Source organism: Diorhabda sublineata, chromosome 5 (assembly GCF_026230105.1).
Source record: "Diorhabda sublineata isolate icDioSubl1.1 chromosome 5, icDioSubl1.1, whole genome shotgun sequence".
NCBI classification, from domain to species: Eukaryota; Metazoa; Arthropoda; class Insecta; order Coleoptera; family Chrysomelidae; genus Diorhabda; species Diorhabda sublineata.
Window position 1 is genome coordinate 18,160,423 of NC_079478.1, and position 20,056 is coordinate 18,180,478.

General features: G+C 33.0%; 1 protein-coding gene across 2 annotated transcripts; it reads right to left on the reverse strand.

Moving 5' to 3' along the window:
• LOC130444535 (glucose dehydrogenase [FAD, quinone]-like) lies at window positions 1–18,524 on the reverse strand. 2 transcript variants are annotated; one of them, XM_056779728.1, is made up of 5 exons: window positions 15,608–15,741; window positions 10,892–11,061; window positions 10,584–10,704; window positions 6,529–8,064; window positions 24–1,504 (listed from the first exon to the last, which is right to left on the reverse strand). In XM_056779728.1, the coding sequence occupies exons 4-5, from the start codon at window positions 6,911–6,913 to the stop codon at window positions 48–50; spliced, it is 1,842 nt and encodes a 613-aa protein (XP_056635706.1). In that variant the 5' UTR covers window positions 6,914–8,064; window positions 10,584–10,704; window positions 10,892–11,061; window positions 15,608–15,741; the 3' UTR covers window positions 24–47. The 2 variants fall into 2 exon arrangements, with proteins under 2 accessions (XP_056635705.1, XP_056635706.1); XM_056779727.1 differs by lacking the exons at window positions 6,529–8,064; window positions 10,584–10,704; window positions 10,892–11,061 and adding an exon at window positions 18,293–18,524 and having other exon boundaries at window positions 1–1,504; window positions 15,608–15,826.
• Window positions 18,525–20,056: the final 1,532 nt, after the last annotated feature.

Genomic DNA, 20,056 nt, shown 5'->3' on the forward strand with positions numbered 1-20,056 from the left:
TCACAGTATTGTAAACTGTTTTATTGAATTTTTTTATACTATTTAGTCTAGAAATACAGCTTATCTATAGTTTGTCCATAATCAATTTTAATCACGTCACTAATTTTTTCAGCTACCGTTGCACATGGAATAGTCGAATGTCCCACTATAGGTTCAGGAAAAATACTGGAATCGACGACCCTTAAATTTTTTATTCCAAACACTTTCAAATTTGAATCTATTACTGCCCCTTCTGTTGGATCAGTACCCATAACACATGTACCTGTCATATGCAGTCCATTTATACTACCTTGTTTTAAATAGCATTGCCAGTAATCTTTGGAATTGTATTGATAAACTGCACATTTCGGAGGACGGTCATCTAAAAACTTTAAATTATATTTTTTGTACGGCTTAGTATCCACGAGCTTGAAGACATATTTTAAACTGCGGTACAATCCGTCTATATCCTCGTTATTAGAGTCAGAAAGTAAATTGGGGTCTATTAATGGGTAATCGTAGGGATTATTGCTTTTTAATCGGAGAGTTCCTGTTGATTTCGAACCGAAATACAATAATGAAAAGAAAATATTCGTGTTTTTGACAGGTTGAACTTCCGGTTGCATCGTCGCTGTTAAGTTTTGACCAACATACGAAAATATTTCAAAATCTGGTATCTTACTGATATTTTTATTTATTTGAAAAAAGCCTAAATTATTAGAACAAGTCGGAGATGTTAGATCACCGTAACCCCGTAAGAATTGTGCTAATTTAACAGGGAAAGGTTTTTCTTGTAATTTAAGGTCAGTTGACAATGGTATTGGTACAATAACGTGATCCTTATATCTATTTCCTACTTCTAAATTTTGAATTACATCAATGCCTAAAGCTTCTAAATGATTTTTTGGTCCTATCCCAGAAAGCATGAGAATTTTTGGACTGGCTATAGTTCCGCCTGATAATAGAATCTCCTTTGAAGCTTTCGCTCGGTAAATTTTTCCATCCTTAGTAAACAAAACACTTTCTGCTATCTTGGTTACGTTATTAATCTCAATTTTTATGACATAACTTCTTGTAGTAACTTCTAAACTAGACCTTCCAAGAAAAGGACTTATAAACACGTTTCCAAAATCTTGCCTCTTACCAAACTTTGTGAATTTCTGAATGATAGTAGAGCCAATCATATCAGGACCATTGTAATCGATTGGAGAATAACCTAGTTCCTTGTTTGCTTCGAAAAATAGCGTTGCGTATTTTTCATCGAATATTCCATCTTGAACTGTTAATAAACCAACTTGCCCGTGATATGATATATTTATCGGTATGTCACGATTGGTCCATTCAAAATATTCAGTTTTTTTAAAATACTGTAATAAATTATCATAGTTCCAAGAAGGATCATTGATCACTTTAGCCAATTCATTGTATTGCTCACGTGGACCACGACAATAGATGAATCCATTAATCAAAGTTCCACCTCCTACTCCTTTTCCAGAACTTATCAAACAGGATTTGTTTCGATTACCTATAATAAATAATTCAATATAATAATGAATTTTCAAATATTTTTCTATTTCAATACGATAGTTGAATAAAATGAATTCGCATTATGAAAATCTTTACGGATGATTCGGTATTTTTAAATATAATAAAGGGAACAGTATAAATAGAATTACTATTCTAGGAATTAATCTCCTATTCAAACTAAATGTAATGCAATTACATGCAACTTAATTACGTATTCTATATAAAAATTATTAGTATGCTTTGTTATTGTAGCCTGCCGAAGTATCGTCAAAGTACCACGGACGGATGAGTACCTTAATATGTTGTGCAAGCGCGGAGTAAAGATTGTTGTTTATCAGAAACTAAATTTAACAACTTCTACAGAATATTTGAATTAACAGTCAAATATGCAAAAGCTTCATTTTAGCGTTCTACTTTATTAGCTGTCAACTACTATTGTGGGTTCAAAATAGACTCCAGCAGTCAAATGTTTACCCATATTTCCACATTGATGTTTTCCTCCTAATACGTCTAGCTATTTGCCTACCTATTAGGATCAGTTAGAATTCTGTGTGTGTTGTGTGATTTCATCCATTTTCAGGGCCGGATTAAGATTTATAAGGCCCGGGGCTAAAATAATGACGGGGCCCCCTTAAGGAATTCCAAAACCCGGAAAAATTCACAAAATAATATCAATACGTTAGATTTGTGGTATCAACACATCAAAAAATACAGAATGATTTCCAAATGATGGGGCCCTCTTGGACCTGGGGTCCGGGGCTATAGCCCCCCCAAGCCCCTAGCCAAGCCCTGTCCATTTTTGTAATGTGGTCACTGTATATCGAAATTAACCTCACGATAAGTTAAATGTTTCGTCGATTTTTAAAAACGTAAAAATGACAATTAAGACCATTACAATCATTGGGCGAACTTCAAAGCAACTGTTAGATTACTTGATTCACTTTGAAGTTGATCCGATATTTTATGAGATCGCAGCAACAATTCACGAAACACATTCATGCATTTTCACTAGACGGTCTGCAGATATGAGATTATCCTCTTTTGTAATTCCTTTCGGGGTACATGGACGTGGTTAATCAAAAAATCGACATGAAACTAATGAAACCAATTTTTGGAGCTCGTAATTTAAGGAGAAGAGTCACAAAACAAAAGTACTAGGCCGATGCGGCTGAAATTTTCTCAGAAGACATAAACGAGAATATACTGAGACCAGTTGCATGGCTCTTGAGCTACGACTATAAATCAATTATGCTACGTTGGCTCAAGATACAAGAGGGAAAATTCGTTATCGCGATGTTGTCATATTACGATACGATCCGATTTATTGACTAGTATAAATACTTATATACTAAATATTTATGTAGTCCCAATAGTAATCAATAACGTGAGATAATAAACAAAGTGAAACAGATATTTTCATCAAATTAGATTTGCGACGTATCTTATATGTAAGAATGAAATACGTAAGACATACAGTTTCCAACTTCATAAAATCAATTTCGCGATAAAAATTACTTTGAAAGTTCATTTAACCGACTCTAGCTCATATTTTTTATGTTCTATCAGTATGCAAATCTAGAAACTTCTTATTGAGTCTAACGTCAAGTTCATTATATTGTATTTGATGTAGCCTATAAAATGGTACAATGGGTCTATCTACAACCCTGGTGGTATAACTGTGAATATCAGAATGACTTGCTTTATCTCGTATCCCTTATCAATATACAGAAGTGTTTCAAATATATACATACAAGGTAATAGTAGGATCCTATATTCCGCGAGGAGCTCGCGGCTGTATACTAGACTTTTTGTATTATGAATAATACGCCAAGCAGTCTTTTGAAGCGTAAAAACTCTTTGAACCTCTTTGAACCTTCTAGAGTTGCCCCATAGAGGGATACCATAATTCGGATGACTGTGGATGAACGCAAAGTAAATAGTGTGCATATCGCGATTACTGCCAAATAGAGGAGAGCAATTATCTCAATGCAAAAAGCTGTAATGAAAATTTTGAGCATAGTGAGTCCATATGTTCCCCTCAATTAATACCGAGATCTAATGTGATATATTAATAACAATAAAAATATAACATATAAAAACTGCAATACCATTGTCTTAGTCTATCAAATGATGTAGATAATAGTATTCTTTAAATTTAAATATAAAGAGAACATCCTTTTAATTATTTAAGCATTTACTATTAACATTTTATTAATTTAATATATCATTTATCAATGAAAATTCGTTTTATTTCTGGAATCCTCCAATACTAAGATAATTAATGTATGAACGTTTCGATTCGAGCTATTTTCATGTAGAAAAAGTGTTACGAACAAGTTTGCAAAATGGTTCTCTAGGCCGGCCCTGTCGAGCTACTATGGAATTTTAAAAATTCGGCGAATCCACGGAACGGCGGAGCTCGTTTGATGTTCATTTATATATAATTTTTTAGTAGCAGATGGTTTATTTACAGTATTTCTTCTATATAATAGTATATTTATTTATTTCTTTCTGTTCTATAATTTTGTAGAATTATATTTAGGTTGGTATATAAATTATTTGTGTAAACGCAGTTAGTTAGTTTTAGTTGAAGTAAAAAGAACTAATTAGTAAAAGTATTGTATAAAGAATAGGATAGTAGAACAGTGACAATGTTAAAACCATTTGAGGCAATTTTGCACGCCATCTAGTTACTTTTACGCTCGTTCTTCATAAAAATGACCCGTAGCTTAGTGTCATTTGAAATAAACAGCACTATTTTCAACAACAAATTTTTTTGGAAAGATCCCAACTAAATGTGAAGTTTTCTTTATCTTCGAAATTCGAACCGACAGTACATTGTTGCCGATTTCACTTTTTACTACGAAAGTGACACAAATTACCTCTTCGATAGGAATCTTTACAATAGATAGATAGGGCGTATTTTGAAATATCATGTTTCTAATAATGTTATAGTATGTATTCATCTCGAACCGAAAATAAAATTAATCTCAATACTAATTATTTGTCACCAATTTCAATGTACAAAAAAATATTTTTGTAATGAGTTTGTGTAGCACTAGCAAATGAAACAAATAATTTTTCATTAATTTGTTAATCACTTAAATTTGGAATAGAAAGAAGGATCCTTGCACAAAGGTATATAAAATATATATACTTTCCTTTGGTGACTGAAATAATATGAATTTGTGATTTCAGAACCTCGGTCATGAATGTATTTTTGAGAAATTCATATTTTGATGATATTTTGAAGAGGCGAAAAAATAAGTCCTGGCTATTTTGTATGTTTTTTTTTTCAATTTTTAGTTGATTTATGTGATTTATCCATTTTCCTCTTTCTTCCTGGGAAAAATATTTTTGATTTTGTTCTGCTTTCGTAGTGTATTAATATAGTAGATAAAATCAAAAACAGTAACTTGTAAAAAGTTCTAATTATACTAATATTTTAAACGTAACGAGATGAAATGTACTAAATGTATCATAATACAGGGTGCGGCAGCATAACTTCCTTTTTTCAAAAGTTAATAAAACTTATTGTATGAATCAGAAAATTTTTATTCGTTTTTTATAATACAGGCACATACATAAAGTTTTGTTTTACTGAGTTTTGAAGATCAAATCAGTTAGGTGACGTCCCCCATTCTCCATACACTGAGTAAACCGATTTCTGGCGTTTGTAATGACTCTTGCCAGCATAGCAGGCGTTATGTTGGCAATTTCTTCCTGGATGTTCGTCTTCAAATCTTGTAGGGTCCTTGGACGGTTCACATACACACGGGATTTCAAAAAACCCCATAGGAAATAATCACAAGGGGTCAAATCGGGAGAGCGGGCTGGCCACTCCAAATCGCCCCTAATTGAGATAAGGCGCTCTGGGAAGTGTTCCCTCAAAACAGCCATCGATGTTCTTGAAGTGTGTGCCGTTGCTCCGTCTTGTTGGAACCAAGTGTCCCCTAAGTCCAACTCATCTAGCCGTGGGAAAAAAAATTCCTGTAACATGTTTACATACCGGTGCGAATTCACTGTCACTGTGACTTCATTTTCCTCAAAGAACCAGGGACCAATAATTCCACGTGAGTAAATTGCACACCACACTGTGACTTTAGGTGAATGCAAAGGCCGTTGATGCAATTGTCGAGGATTGGTATCAGCCCAGTAGCGCATGTTTTGTTTGTTTACGGATCCACACAAATGAAAATGGGCTTCATCACTAAAAAAAACAATAGCGTCCTCAGGAACGACTTCCAGAAAAACCTCACACGCGTTCCTCCGAGAATTGAAGTCACGTTCAGAAAGTTCCTGCACAATTGCCATCTTGTATGGATGAAAATGAAGATCATCATGAAGTATTCTCCTCACAGAACGATCGGAAAGTCCAAGGGCAGACGCATGTTTGCGCGCAGAACGCCGTGGTGATCGCAACACTGAAGTTCTAACTAACTCAATGTTCTCCGGTGATCTAATGGGCCGAGGGACTCCAGTTCTTCGTCTTGTCACACTTGCAGTTTGTCTGAACGTAGTGACCCACGTAACAATTGATTTCCGGTCCGGGACAGGGGCCAAGGGGGCTAAATTAAAGCGATTCCGAAATGCGCGCGCTGGGTTGCGATCACAGAACATCCGCTCGAAAAGTAAACCTCAACGGCAAACGCACGCTCTTCACTGTTCCAACGCATGATGGCGACTGAACTGTGCCGGGACAAAACTTTATAGTCCCCCCTCTCGAACGAGATCACTAGCACTCCGTTACGACATCTACCGACTAAATGGCGAACTTTTTAAAAAAGGAAGTTATGCTGCCGCACCCTGTACAATATCTTACTGATAATTCAATTAATGGCATTGTAGAATTCTTCAATTGTACAATATGTCCTTTCTTGAAGAAATTCCGTGGTCGATATTCGGAACTTACTAAATCTCTTTGTTGCTTATAATTCTAAAGATACCTAGATGATAATTTTTTAGCATGAAGCTTCTAACAGGTCAGAGGTCGGTTGGGCAATAAACATCTTATGGCATTACCTAATACTTGGACTTGGATTTCAGGTCTGGTCAAATTTCCCTTTTTTCCCACTTTGTATAGATTTTCCAATAAATCATATCCTGGGCTTAAAGCTGCAAGCACTTTTGGATTCGTATCGCTCAGAACACGATTACAGGGTTTTGTTGAAAGTAAATTTGTACTATTCAGGGCATCAAATAAATTGTTCATGGTTAGAACAAAGTTAGCCGTGTTTTTAGCTGTACTTGAAACTAGTACTAGTTCAGCAGTTTCCAAAGATGTCATTATGGCAGAATAAACACTGTGACTCAACAATTGGGCAGCTAATTTAACCTTCATTTTCAAATTCAGTTTCAATAAGGCCTTTTCTGTTTTGCTACTTTGATCAAGATCATAAACTGACATAAGCACGTCAGAAAAACATAAGAACTGCCCATTAAATATGAAACTATTGTTCAAAAAATTGTTTCTAATGCATTTCAACAGATGGGAACCATCAAAAAAGCATAAAATTTTTTCTCACTATGAAAAAAATAAGGTTAGTTAGGTTATTGCTAACCCCCGAATGCTTTATGAGTTTCTGATTGGTAGTTGATAAATCACATACTATGACTATAGTGTCTAGTTTTGTCTCACTAAGTTTTTCCAATGCCTTGGTAATTATACATCATAAAGAAGCATATGATAACCCATCATTCGATACAAAGTAGGCAATAGGAATTTTCCAGTTGCTATAGCTTCCTCTGATCATGAGAACTCAATTAAATCTGTTTTCATGTTGTACTCAAGATTCAAGACATTTCGTCGAACATCAGAATACATTTCTTCTCGTAAGGCAGCATCGTATCCGCCTTTAAAGTAAGGTGCATAAATTTTTTTTTAATGAATCCAGGTTTGCAACGGAAATTGTCAGCCCATGATTTCACTGTTGATATTGCTGGCAAAGTAAAGCCTTTTTGTCGCAAATATCTGTATGTCTTAGGTCCTTTATAAAATAATGACAGGGCAGTTTTCTTTTCTGATAGTAACCAAGGGGATTTCATCTTATGTCGTAATTGTATATCCACAAGAGATTTTGTAAAACTCGTTCCTTCTTCATACAAACCGTTCGCAGAAAGTTGCGTTTTCATAATTCTATTTTTTGTAGCTCTCAATTGAGTATTCAGGTTATAGACTTTTTTCCTAGCATTGGTTAGTTCCTTTCTCAACCGTTCATTTTCTTCTTGCAATTACTGCTTCCTAATTCCAATTCCCATAGAGCAAGATGGAAGGTTCTGTAACTCTTTCAACCACTCTTCATCTTCATGGTTACTGATAGAACTATCTGTCATGTCAATGTTTCTGAAATGAATCGGGGCAATAAAATCCCTATTTGAATATGTTTGTGGGTGTAAGAAAACATTCAATTGGATTATTTGTTAATCCAAATTTTCCCGATTCACGTACAGCAGTAGTAGGCAATCTTTTAGATTGACTAATATTTTCATTGAAATGTTTGCTGCAGATCAGCTTAGTTCTTAGTGATTTTTGGCTTAGGTTTGTCAAAACAGCATTACCTGAAATAAGGAACATCAATGTTAACATACATATTTATTGTAATGGTTATGGTAAAATATTTTTTTATGTTCAAAAACTTGAATTTATTTCATTTCAATAACGGGCATAAATGAAATAACGACTAGTAGTAACCATATTTGGAATTTCCCTAATTGTATCTTATATCATCGTCGGAATGGCAGAATTTTCCCAAATTATGTGATACCTGTGTATCATTCTCAAAAACAACTACACATCATTGAAATTTCTTGTTATGCTCACAACAACGGTAAAAACACTCTCATACTTATCTTTATTAGGGTTTTTTAAATCAAACAAAAAAAATCATTCAAAAGAATTGGAACAAAACCAGAAATAGAAAATATACAAAAAGTATATACGTACCAAAATTATTTAAATAATCTGATTTTAATATAAATATTATATTCATTGGCTTTGTAATGAAAGTTACGGATCAATGCGAAAATTTGGATAAGACCAATAAATAAAAAAATCTTTCTAATAAAGAAAAAAAATTTGTCCTATCAACTACTACTAAAATACCTACTTATAATCGTTTTGTCAGTTTTATCATTGTGTAAAGATATTTTTACAATGGCGTCATCCTTACAGATAAGTGTACCAACTAACCCAGGACCGGTCTTGGATTCACTTTGGAGAGCCAAATGTTATAATAATCGAAAATATTATTTATTGTATTATCTATTTATACTTTTTGGATTGACCACAAAATAATATAGAAATGTTAAAACTGAGCTCATTGTTGACTTACATATATTTATATTACTACTGGTTCTAATTTAACAAAATGATTTTATTCACAAATCTGTTATAGGTAAATCAAGCATGAGTTATATATTTTTGAAATTATAACCTATTAAAGTGCAATACAAAAAATATATATCATTAAAAAATATATCCAAATCGTCATATTTAATATAGTTATAACGTTACAAAAAAGATACCAACTACTACAGTTGAAAATATAAATTGCTCTTCTCCAAGATTTTTTATACATAACATTTTTTAAAAATAATCAATTTGTTCTATAGTTTCAAATAGACTGTATCTATTATCACTGTAGGAAGTTATGGATAGGTAAATCGTGAAATAAATAACTAACATCAATATTTGTTGGGATGATAAATTCATTCATAATGTGCGACTGGAAAAATGTACTTAGGGAGCTTGTTGCTACCTTCAACTTTCAGAAATTATAATTTATAATGAGACCATAAATGCTTACAAAACCATCTGTTTGTTTAATGGTATAATAAAAGCAGGCAAAAGGTCTACTTATCTGAACCAAGTACCTATGTATGGTCATAAAAGCGGGTACTTACTAGCAAATAAAATTATTTCTTGTTAAATGTGTTTTTTGCAATATTTATAATAAAATTGAAACTAAAATTCATTTTTATTGAAAGTATTCAACAATCGTAAGATGGTATATGGCATTACTATATTGTTACCCTTAACAGATATGAGGACAAAAATGAACAATGGACAAAACTGGTGATTATATTATGGAGGGCATTACATTGGTTGAAAAAGTTCTTCTTTATATAGAAAACAAGAGGTAATGTTTAAATTAAAGCTCTCAGTACATTTTTTGACAAAATCAAAACGAGTATCTATGACAGAAACGTATTTAAGAATAAGCATTAGTGATGTTAGTTATTCGAGACAAAAGTGTGCTATATCGCTTAAATTGACTAATAATTATAATAAATAAGCATATCCTCATTAAAAACCATTTGCCTCGTAAAGGCACGAAACGTCGTATCGAAGATTTGTCAGTACATGTCTAGAGTAAGTTTGTATTCAAATAAAACTAGTATTTGATATTATTTCATTCAAATTTTCTATACTGGATAAAACAAAAGCATAATTTTCATGTATAACTTGAATTGAAATTATAATTTTCTCTCGAATTGGTACTATTTTTCAATCTGTTATGGCATAGAATATAGAATTATGACCATATTATATGTGATAAAAAAAACAGTTTATATACATTTGAACAGGTGAAATTTTTGCCTCATTGACAAGATAATTTCCAAATATAAACACACAGACAAACTATCTTGTTATTATGTGCTTAGTTCATAAACATAAAAAAATAAGAAAAAATAAAGTTCAGTCCTTTGTATTCGGTTACTTGTGTTTATGTATAAGTTTGAAATATTTTCAAAAATGTTTTATTCTATTCTGTTTGTCTTTACTATAAAGGTGGCTTCTAAGTTTAAATTTAGGTATGATTCAAGTACTTTTGATAAGTTTATAAGATTGAATGGATTTGGAATTTGTAGTAAATCATTGTACTCGTATAATATGCAATGCGACCATAATACAAATAAACTCATTATCAGACAAAACTATTTGACGAATTATCTTATAATTGACGATAATTAAATACCTACTTATGTTTAGTATTGAACATTTGTAAACAGTCACTTATTCACATTCACTATTTTTTATTCCTTTATGAAAAATAATTGTTTTAAAAGTAACTCACCCGAGTGTATGATCCATTTTTGACATCTGGTAGGTACATTCACAGGAAATCGGCACATTTTAATTGTAGGATCTCTTACTTAGTCCACACTTGAAATAAACACACTTATTTCCAGCCATTTCTAAAAAATTGAAAAGAATAAGTGAATATTTGTTATATAAATACATTTTAGTAAGTAGTTCGCTAAATATACAGTTTTTTTTTCGAAATTGTAAGCTGTAGCATTTATACATCTAGCGCCCCTTATAATTTGAATATATTAATTAAGAGAGTAGTGATGTATATTAATTGTGATAATATCCACTTACCTTAAAAATGAAATATATGTATATCCAAGTTCAACGATTCTCAAATAAAAAAATAATCCAAATACACAACCAATGAAACTCAACAATAATACAAGAACCAGTGGCGTATTCAGGGAGGGCAATGGGGGTCAGCTGTCCCCCTTTCTAACAAAGATTTTTCAACTTACTGCCTATAACGAAATATAGATGAAATTAATATTTTTTGTAATTTTTTTTTCTTAATTTAAACTGATTGCAATAGGATGCCTGCCATATACCAACGCCCGTACTGTACTAAGGGCTCCTACAGCAACGTGGTCCTCACCACTCGCCGCTTTAATTGGTCCTTTATTATGGTTCGACTGATTTGGACCAATAACGATGCCGCGCCGAGTTTCACGCCTGATGGTCACGTGCTGTCCGTGCTGATGCCGCATTAATCATTGTTTTGGTTTACTATTTTAATTATTTGGAGTTGGAGTTTTGTTCAATGAATGCAGTTATTTGTTATTTGTTCCTGTGTTCCTGATTCCTAAAGCTTAAGTGCGATTCCCAGCAATTTTATTTTACGGTATTTATACAATTAAGTTTTTATTTATTTGTTTCGTGCCCTTCACTTATTTAGAAGAAATGGATATTAGTAATAATAGTAATAAGTATAGGTTCTTCTTACTTTTGGGTTTTTGAACTGAAACTTCTTTACGTGCGCTGGGGGTAAAAATTCTAGGCCGTGACAGATGAGGCTAGCGAGACGAAAGTCTGTAATGATATTATACCGGCCACAGGGTAGTATAAATCTCGGAAACAATAAAAGATAAAGCAAGGATAAAATATACCTGTACCGACCTTTCAAATTGATTTAGTGATTTGGTAAAAATAGGGATACTTTGATGAAACCTTATACAGTTTTTATATTTATATAAAGACTGAAGACAGTTTTTACGTGAATATTTTTGAAATTTTTAACCTTGAACCTATATGTTCATATTTTCAAGTTCATTTCAAAATATTTAATTTATTATAGCTGTTGAAGCGCGCACATTTTCTAACGCCACCGTACCGTTACTACCTATTAATTTTCAAATACATAAAGCACCCTCTCCTATAGTTCAAATTGACCAAAGTGTTCAATCTATGGCGTCGAAAATTGAAAATGAAGACTAGGACTGTCATGAAGATGATATTGGGAAATTCGTTGACCTGGCGACCTCTATGCAAGCTGAGAAGAGGAAATATCTTCTTAAAAATTGCTAGATACCCTCTAAAAACTATGATTTTGGGGGTGATGCCAAACACCTCAAGAGGAAATTCAATTATCACTGGTTGGAGATATATTCGCCATGGATAGCTTACTCAAGACGGCTCAAAGGAGTAAATACTGTGTGCTTTTTCCGCCATCAGCGAGCATGATTCGAGGTGGTTGGGTTTCTTTCATAATCAGACCCTTTACTAAATACAAGGATGTACACGATTATTGCAAAGCACATGCATTGACCCATGGACACAAGACTGCAATGGAATCTGCAAAATTATTAATGGAAGTCGTTCCAGTTGACATCTAACTACAACGATCTTCACAGCAATAAATAGAGAAAAACAAGAAAGTACTTTCCTCAATTGTTTCGTGTATCATTTTCTGCGGCACACACGATTTAGCTCTAAGAGGCAAAAACTTGGATGGTGGCGTCCTTATCGACTTATGTCATTTATGCATAAAAGCAGGAGATTGACAATTAGGAGACCATTTTCCTCACGAACCAAAAAACGCATCATACCGATCACCTATTATACACAAAATGATATAATTGGTTTGTGTAGCGATTCAATAAGGAAACAAATTGTCTAAGACATTAAATAAGCTTCTACTTATAGCATTCTGGCTGACGAAACTGCAGATATATCTGGCAAGGAACAACTTTCGGTTGGATTGCGTTACTTTGATGAAAATACCAATGAAATCAAAGAAGAATTCTTAGGGTTTCTAGAACTTGAAGAACTTAATGTTACAAGTATTGCTAAAGCCATTGATGATTTTGTGACAAACTTAAACCTAGACCCTGATAAGTGTGTGGGATTAGGATTCGATGGATGTTCCACCATGTTTGGAAAAGAGGCGGACGTGCAAGCCATATTAAGGCAAAAGTATAAAAAAGCCTTCTACTTCCATAGCTCTTACAAGCTTAACTTTGTCGTGAACGACTTGAATGCTATCCCGGAAATATGAAACAGGGTTGGAACTATTAAAGAAATAGTTACATATTTCCGCGAGACTGTTTTACGACGCAAACTTATTGCTAAAATTCAAATGCACGTAGCAGCATGCAAACCTTCATTTATCGTATCATTTGCATTAATTGCTAACTATTCCGCCATTATGGAACCTGTAGCAAATAAACTTCAAATGAAAACACTCTATATAGTCAAAGTTAACGAGCACATTCGAACAATTCTTGAAATGTTAGAAAATCATCGGAAAAATGCGGATAAAGTGACAGCTGAAATTTTGAAAGAAGCAGACGGTATAGCAAAGGCTTCGAATGTTGATATAACCATCCCTTGTGTTGTCGGCCGACAAAATCACAGAAGATCTTCAGATCAGATCCTCCAGCCGAAAATTCACACGAATTTTGGAGAAGATCTCTAGTAATTCCTTACTTAGATTCGATAATTGGATCTCTACAAGCAAGGTTTGCTGCAGACAAATCGCCCGCATTTTCATTGACCCATTTTCATCCGGGTAATATGAAAATGAAAAACGTTTCATTGGATAGAAAGTATTTCACCTGGTGTATCTTTCTACAATTTAGAAGGCATCGAAGGAGAGAGTGAATTATGGGTTAAAATGTGCCAACCATGCACCACCAGCACTATCGAGCGTTCATTTAGTTCTCTTCGAAGAATCAAAACATGGCTAAGGAGCAATTTTAGTGAAAATAGACGAAACGGTTTAGCTATGCTTAGCATTCATCGTCAGTGGTTGTTTGCAAATGAGGAGAAGTTAGTGGAAGTTGTAATGGGAAAGCTTGCAAGCAATCCGCGAAAACTATTATTGACAAACTAATGTTTTTTTTAATAAATGATTCCTGTTGTTATTATATGTGTTGTTTTATACATCCCCCCTTGTACCTTTAAGAAGTAGGGTAAAAAATTCAGGAAGCTGTCCCCTCTTCTGTTTTGAACTGGATACGCCCTTGCAATGAACACAATACAATAATGAACTCAAATTGCAACTTTGCTATAGGTACCCAAAATAAGAAACTTTACAACACAGCTTAAGGGTTGAATATAATATTTTAAATAATTTTGGCGTCATCTCTTATTGGGGTAATTCCGCAACCAAAGCTAAGAAACCACGTAATTCAAGCTACGACGTACAGTAAGAAAAGACGTGCTGTGGACGCCAACTCTCCACTGCCATCTATTGGGGGCGTCCATCTCGTCAAAAGATATTCTCATAACATTGACGTACGATCCTATTCTTTATACAATGGTAAAAGTAATGGCAGAAATTGTTTAAGTTATATTTATAAGTTAATTGCATTGTATAGTGTGTAAATAAATTAAGAACGTAAGAAACTCCATGAATAGAGGGTAAATAAATACGAAAAACATTACAGTAGCGAAAATTTATTAGGCGATTGGAATCCCACAAACGCAACTCGATGCGCGAATTGGATCTTCTTAGATCGGGAAAAGTGCAGAAGGATTGTAATTATACATAAAAATACACAGTTAAAAACTCTTATAGCCTAAAAAGAGAGTTTGTAACCAACATATTAAATAGGTTTTGCAATGAAGAGTGAATAATTAACGTTTATCGCCTTTATCACCTCTAAAAAGTAAATAGGAAAGAGCAGCGCCTTATATTAGGGTAAGTTCATAAAACGAAATACTGTAAAAATGTTTTTGTCTTGAATATTCATTATTATAACTTGAAATTATTATAAAAAGTTTAATTTTCGTGTCATATTATGAATAAGATTGAACACGATGTTTGTAGTTGTTTATTTTAATTATAGATGATAGTAGATTTAGTGAAGGAAGATGAGGAAAGAAAAAGAAAGAACCCAAGAAATTACTCTCATCTCCTGGGAAAAATAGAACAAGATCTTCCATTAATAATCAAATAGATGAAGCTAATCTCTCTATTAATAGATGCACCATTCCAAAATATCCTTTAGAAACAAAACTTGTTTCAACTCCAAGAAAGTTTGAAGTAGTTTTCCTGTACAGCAAATATAAATTAAGGCGTATTCTTAAAACTGATGGTTTCCATTTTCGTAAGTGTAGCAATAAATGAAAAATTTTAATGGAAAGACAGAACATCCTTTATTGGCGCTAGATATACTTATGGGAAATGAAAAAAAATATTGAGAAGAATGAAGAAACATTGTGTATTTGGACGGAACGGAAAATAGTAGTGATAAGGAAAATGGAACATATTGTGTTCATTTCATGAGAACTATGTACACAAAATTAAACGTAATTTGCAAACATAAAAAATAATTGTTATACGAAAAGGCTGCAGAGCTCAATCTAGTTATACTGAACCCATTGCAAGAATCAAAATTCGCTATGGGAGTAGTTATTATTATTGATTGATAAGTGCACTTACAATATTAATTAGTTGGTGTATTGTAATTTGTAAATAAAGTAGAAGTAAGATAATATATAACGTGCGTTTGAATTCATCGCATCCATCAGGACAAAGTGGGTGAATAAATGACAATCTCTTACCAAGACATGAGTTTTTTTGAGGAACTGACGTATAAGCCCAGTTGTATTTAGATTTGATATGGTAGTCAAAATAAGCAGGAATATTTATCAAACCTCCATCAGAAAAGTCTCCGGCTTCTATTAAAAGAATTTTCCATGATGTTATTTCCGATAACCTATTTGCTAGTACTGTGCCACTTGCTCCTGCACCAATGATTATAAAATCGTAAGTACCATAATCTGAAAAGAAAAGAAAAGCTTTGAACTGGGCGGGATGTAAAATTACTGCTGTAACATACACGGAACGATATTGTTAAACTGAGGAGACTGAACTCTTTTAAATTGAAAAGGAAGGTCAGTAGGAATAATTGGAATCCGAGGTATGATAACACTTTCTCGCTTGCCGGCAACAGTTAAAATAGTAGAACCAAGTATATTCTGCCCCAATTTTGTTATATGAAGCCTTGATCCATTACATAGCCGAGGAGCATCTAGATTGCGCATCAGCATTACTCGTACATTTAGTTTTAATTGAAGTTTATGTGACGGTGCACCTGACAGTTCACGGGAATTTAAAAACTTTCGTATCCATCGACAAATATTCCTTCATTTCTCCTTGCACATCTTTTATAATGTCGGTGTTACTCTTATTAACCATTTCATTTTTTGGTGCTAAGGCCCGTGACGAATTTTTAGATAATATAGATTTACGCTTCCCTGGCATTTTTTAGACATACGCTTTCAGTGATAGTCACTGAAGGTACCATTGTACCTTCCCCAAACCTCAAAAATTCCAAACAGCTGAAACTATAGTCAATTGAATTGGATGTACGTCGATAATATAGTATTTAGGGTTCGAACTTCATTACTGTATGTTAAATGGACCTGAAGTAGCAAAATGTTGATATTTGTTGGAAAAATTTTATTTTAATGAAAAATATTTTTGTTAATAAACAGTATACTATGTTACTTCTAGTACCTCCCAGAATATATGTACAAAGTATATGTAACAAACATCCACGCTTTCACATTTATAATATTAGTAAGGATGTAGCTGCATTTCTAGAATCTTTTTAAAATCTATAATAGCAGAGTTTTCTGACAAGACAATAGCTTTGTTCGCGGGTCTGATTCCGAATCAGTTCAGGCACTTCAGCGAATGATAATTATGAAAATGAGCATGCGATCGGTCCTAATTCGTTTATTAGTTTAGGATCCGATCGTATGAATCTAAATGGAGAAGTGGAGTTGGATATAAGATAAGCCGATATATCTAGTATATATACTGAAATTGAATTGAATTGAATTAAAAAAAATGATAAAGGTGTGATTATATCTGACCAGCATTGTGTGCTATAAAAGAGATTCATCAAAGATTCAATACTTATATAAAGCAAAAGGTGAGATTAATTCAATATAAGTTTTAATATACGTATCCTGGATGAATAACGCTTCATGATCCTCAAACACCTATATTCAAATTAATTCTACCTTATCCTCACCTCCAAACTATCTTTTTGATTACATAACTTCACATTTTTTTTAAATAAGTATATTTACCATGAAGACTGGGAAATACGCCTTTTTTGTTAAGCTAGGTATCATACAATCTTCTGCCTTTCCCTCCAATGATAAGTCTAATGATCTTTTCTTCGGATGCAGCAATTGATTACAGTCACTTACCTTTAAACCTCATAACCTCATTCACCAGCTTTGATCTTAAAATAAATATTTATGTAAAAGAATTAAAAGATTCTGTTGCTAATGGACTTGCTTCCAAGCCATTTTCTTTCACACTCACCCACTGACTTACCATTAAGCACAGTGTTCCATATGTCGATGTCATAGTGTTACCAACAAGGTCGAACATATAAATGGGAAGGATTTTAGTAAATTTGTGGAAAAGAATATAACTTTCTATAAGTTAATATAGATAAGTGGTTTCTGGGAGATAATAGAGCGGTGGGCTTATCAAAGAAGGTGAAACAAAAAATGTTACAAGAGCAGTTTAAATCAGAGCATGTGAAACAGTTGTAAGATCAGCAGTTCTATATGTATGGGAAAGGAAAATCCTCTGAGAAGACATACAAACAGAGAACTAATGATATACTCGAAGTCTAAAATAACAAAAAACATAAAGAGTAAGATGGCTAGGACACATAGAAGATGGCACCCAAAGACAAATGACCACAAGAAGTTCAGCTAGATATGAATAAGATAAAAAGGATTGAGTAGTGAGGAGTAGTAAAGAACCGAAACTAGTGGAGAAGAATAGTGAAGAATATTGAAGCTAAATGAAAGGCCTGAATACTATACAATATGATGAAATATTGATCTTTATAACTCAAAAACAAATCTAGTCAAATTCGATAAGAAATAATGGCCATATTGGTCGAAAAACAAAAACTCAAGCAGAGCTGAATGTCAGTGGAGACCTTTAGCTTATCATTAGAATTATGATCCTATAAGTACTCTTTGATTCAATGTTTGGCTAAAAATGATATTCAAGGTCCAACATTAAGGACAACATTAAATTTTATCAAAAAAATAAGTAGATCCAAAATATCCACAAAAATTGCTCTTACATTTTGTTGATCAGATATCGTCATTTGAGAGATATCACAATTTACCAGACAATGTGTTATTGTGGTTTTAAGCTGAGTACACAAGCTATTTTTTATAAAATAATAAAATATATATTCTTACCGTTTATATCGTTATCTGTAGGTTCGTGCATGCGTGCATCTGTAGGTAACACGTAATTAGTGGCTTCTCTAACACCATCTTTGATCAAATTAATATAATGATTTAAAGTGGCTGTTTCGTCATCATATATTTTCGTTGTTGCAACAAAAAGATATGACGAAAAAAGTACAAATAGCTTCCAGTATTCCATGCCGACTCTCATGATTTTCGTTATCTGCAAGACTATATATATATATATATATATATATATATATATATATATATATATATATATATATATATATATATATATATATATATATATATATTTTAGATTAAATAATTTTGTTTTCATTTTTGGTCTATTATTCTAAAATAAATAACATATCTCTTAATAGAAAGTGTCTCGACTTTTGACCTTGTTTGGCCTATTATCAAAATATTTTTGAATACGCTATTATCACACAGAATGATTTATGAATAAGCGTGAATACATAAGTACCATTAAAAATAAAAGTTATCAATTTTGATAGATTTTATGCGTTAAGGCAAATATCATCAATAGATTTTCTTGCAATAATGGGGAGTAAAGAGAAGAAGAACAATTTGTGTATATGAAAAATGCGTGACACCATATTAGCCTCATAGTACATTTGTTTTTGGTTATATTCAGTACCGGATTAGCCACATAGCAAGAGTAGCAAATGCTAGGATCCCCGACATTTTCGGGGCGTCGTTCACCAAAGTCTGTCTCAGTCAAACAGTTAAAAAAACGGATAAGTTTGAAATATATTGCATGCCTCATAGGGCATCTAAGATATTTTACGCTTAGACATCACTTCCACCGGAAAATCTAAAAATCATTTTCGTCACGTTAAATCATAGATATAGGTTGTATAATACAACAGTACAACAGTAATTAATAAGTTGTACTACATCTCTAAAATTGAACGGTGGTCGCACTAGCTAGGTTTTTTGTTTTTATTACTTGCATTGTACTACGCGCAAATCGGTAGCACTGCAAAACTAATCGAGGATCGTTATCGATCGAGCTAGCCGTAAAACCTGAGCAAATAAAATAGGATTCTATACATTATCAAGCTATTAGAAATATATATAAATGTATATTTGGTACAAAGTACGAAATGGTTAAAAGCTCTTTAGCTTGAGCCATCATTAAGAAAAATTGTTTTGGGCTTGTATCTTTCAATTTGTTCGAGTCTTTAAATAAGTTTCGAGTAGGTAAAGTTTTTCCCTGGCATAGTGCTCGCTGTACGCAACACATTCAACATCTTTTTTTGAAATACCTACAATAGAAGAGTTTTTATATGTACCAGGTGTCCCAATAAGAATGGTTCTCTTTAAATAAGAGGTGGGGGGAAGCGGGAACTTTATTATGAAAAATCGCTTGTAAGTCCAGTTCTACTTAACCTATCTATGCAAACTTAGTCTTTTTGAAGAGAGCTCCTTTCTACCAATGAAAGAGCTATAATTCCGAGGCAACTTAATGAGTAATGTATACGTTAGAGGCCGCTATTTATTTATTTTTTTAAATCTAGCTAACCTTGAAAAATGTTGAATGGAAACATGCAATTTTAATTAAGGAATATAAAAGAAGACCAAATTAGCAACAGAATAGTGAAAACTGCATGTCGATATATTTTTCGTATTACGAGATATCCTAAGAAATGTGTAAATTTTAAGCATTTTCCTTTAAACATAAATTACTCCGGGTTGACTGAGATTTTAACATTTTTTGACTACTCAAAATTGTCTTTATTTGTT

What these genes read in the sequence shown, in the direction of transcription:
- LOC130444535 (XM_056779727.1), bottom strand. Translation starts at nt 18,494, where the DNA reads ATGAGAGTCGGCATGGAATACTGGAAGCTATTTGTACTTTTTTCGTCA. An exon ending in TACAGATAACGATATAAACG is followed by an intron (nt 15,827 to 18,292) that starts GTAAGAATATAT and finishes TTTTCTTTTCAG; the next exon opens with ATTATGGTACTTACGATTTT. An exon ending in TCAAAAAAACTCATGTCTTG is followed by an intron (nt 1,505 to 15,607) that starts GTAAGAGATTGT and finishes TATTTATTATAG; the next exon opens with GTAATCGAAACAAATCCTGT.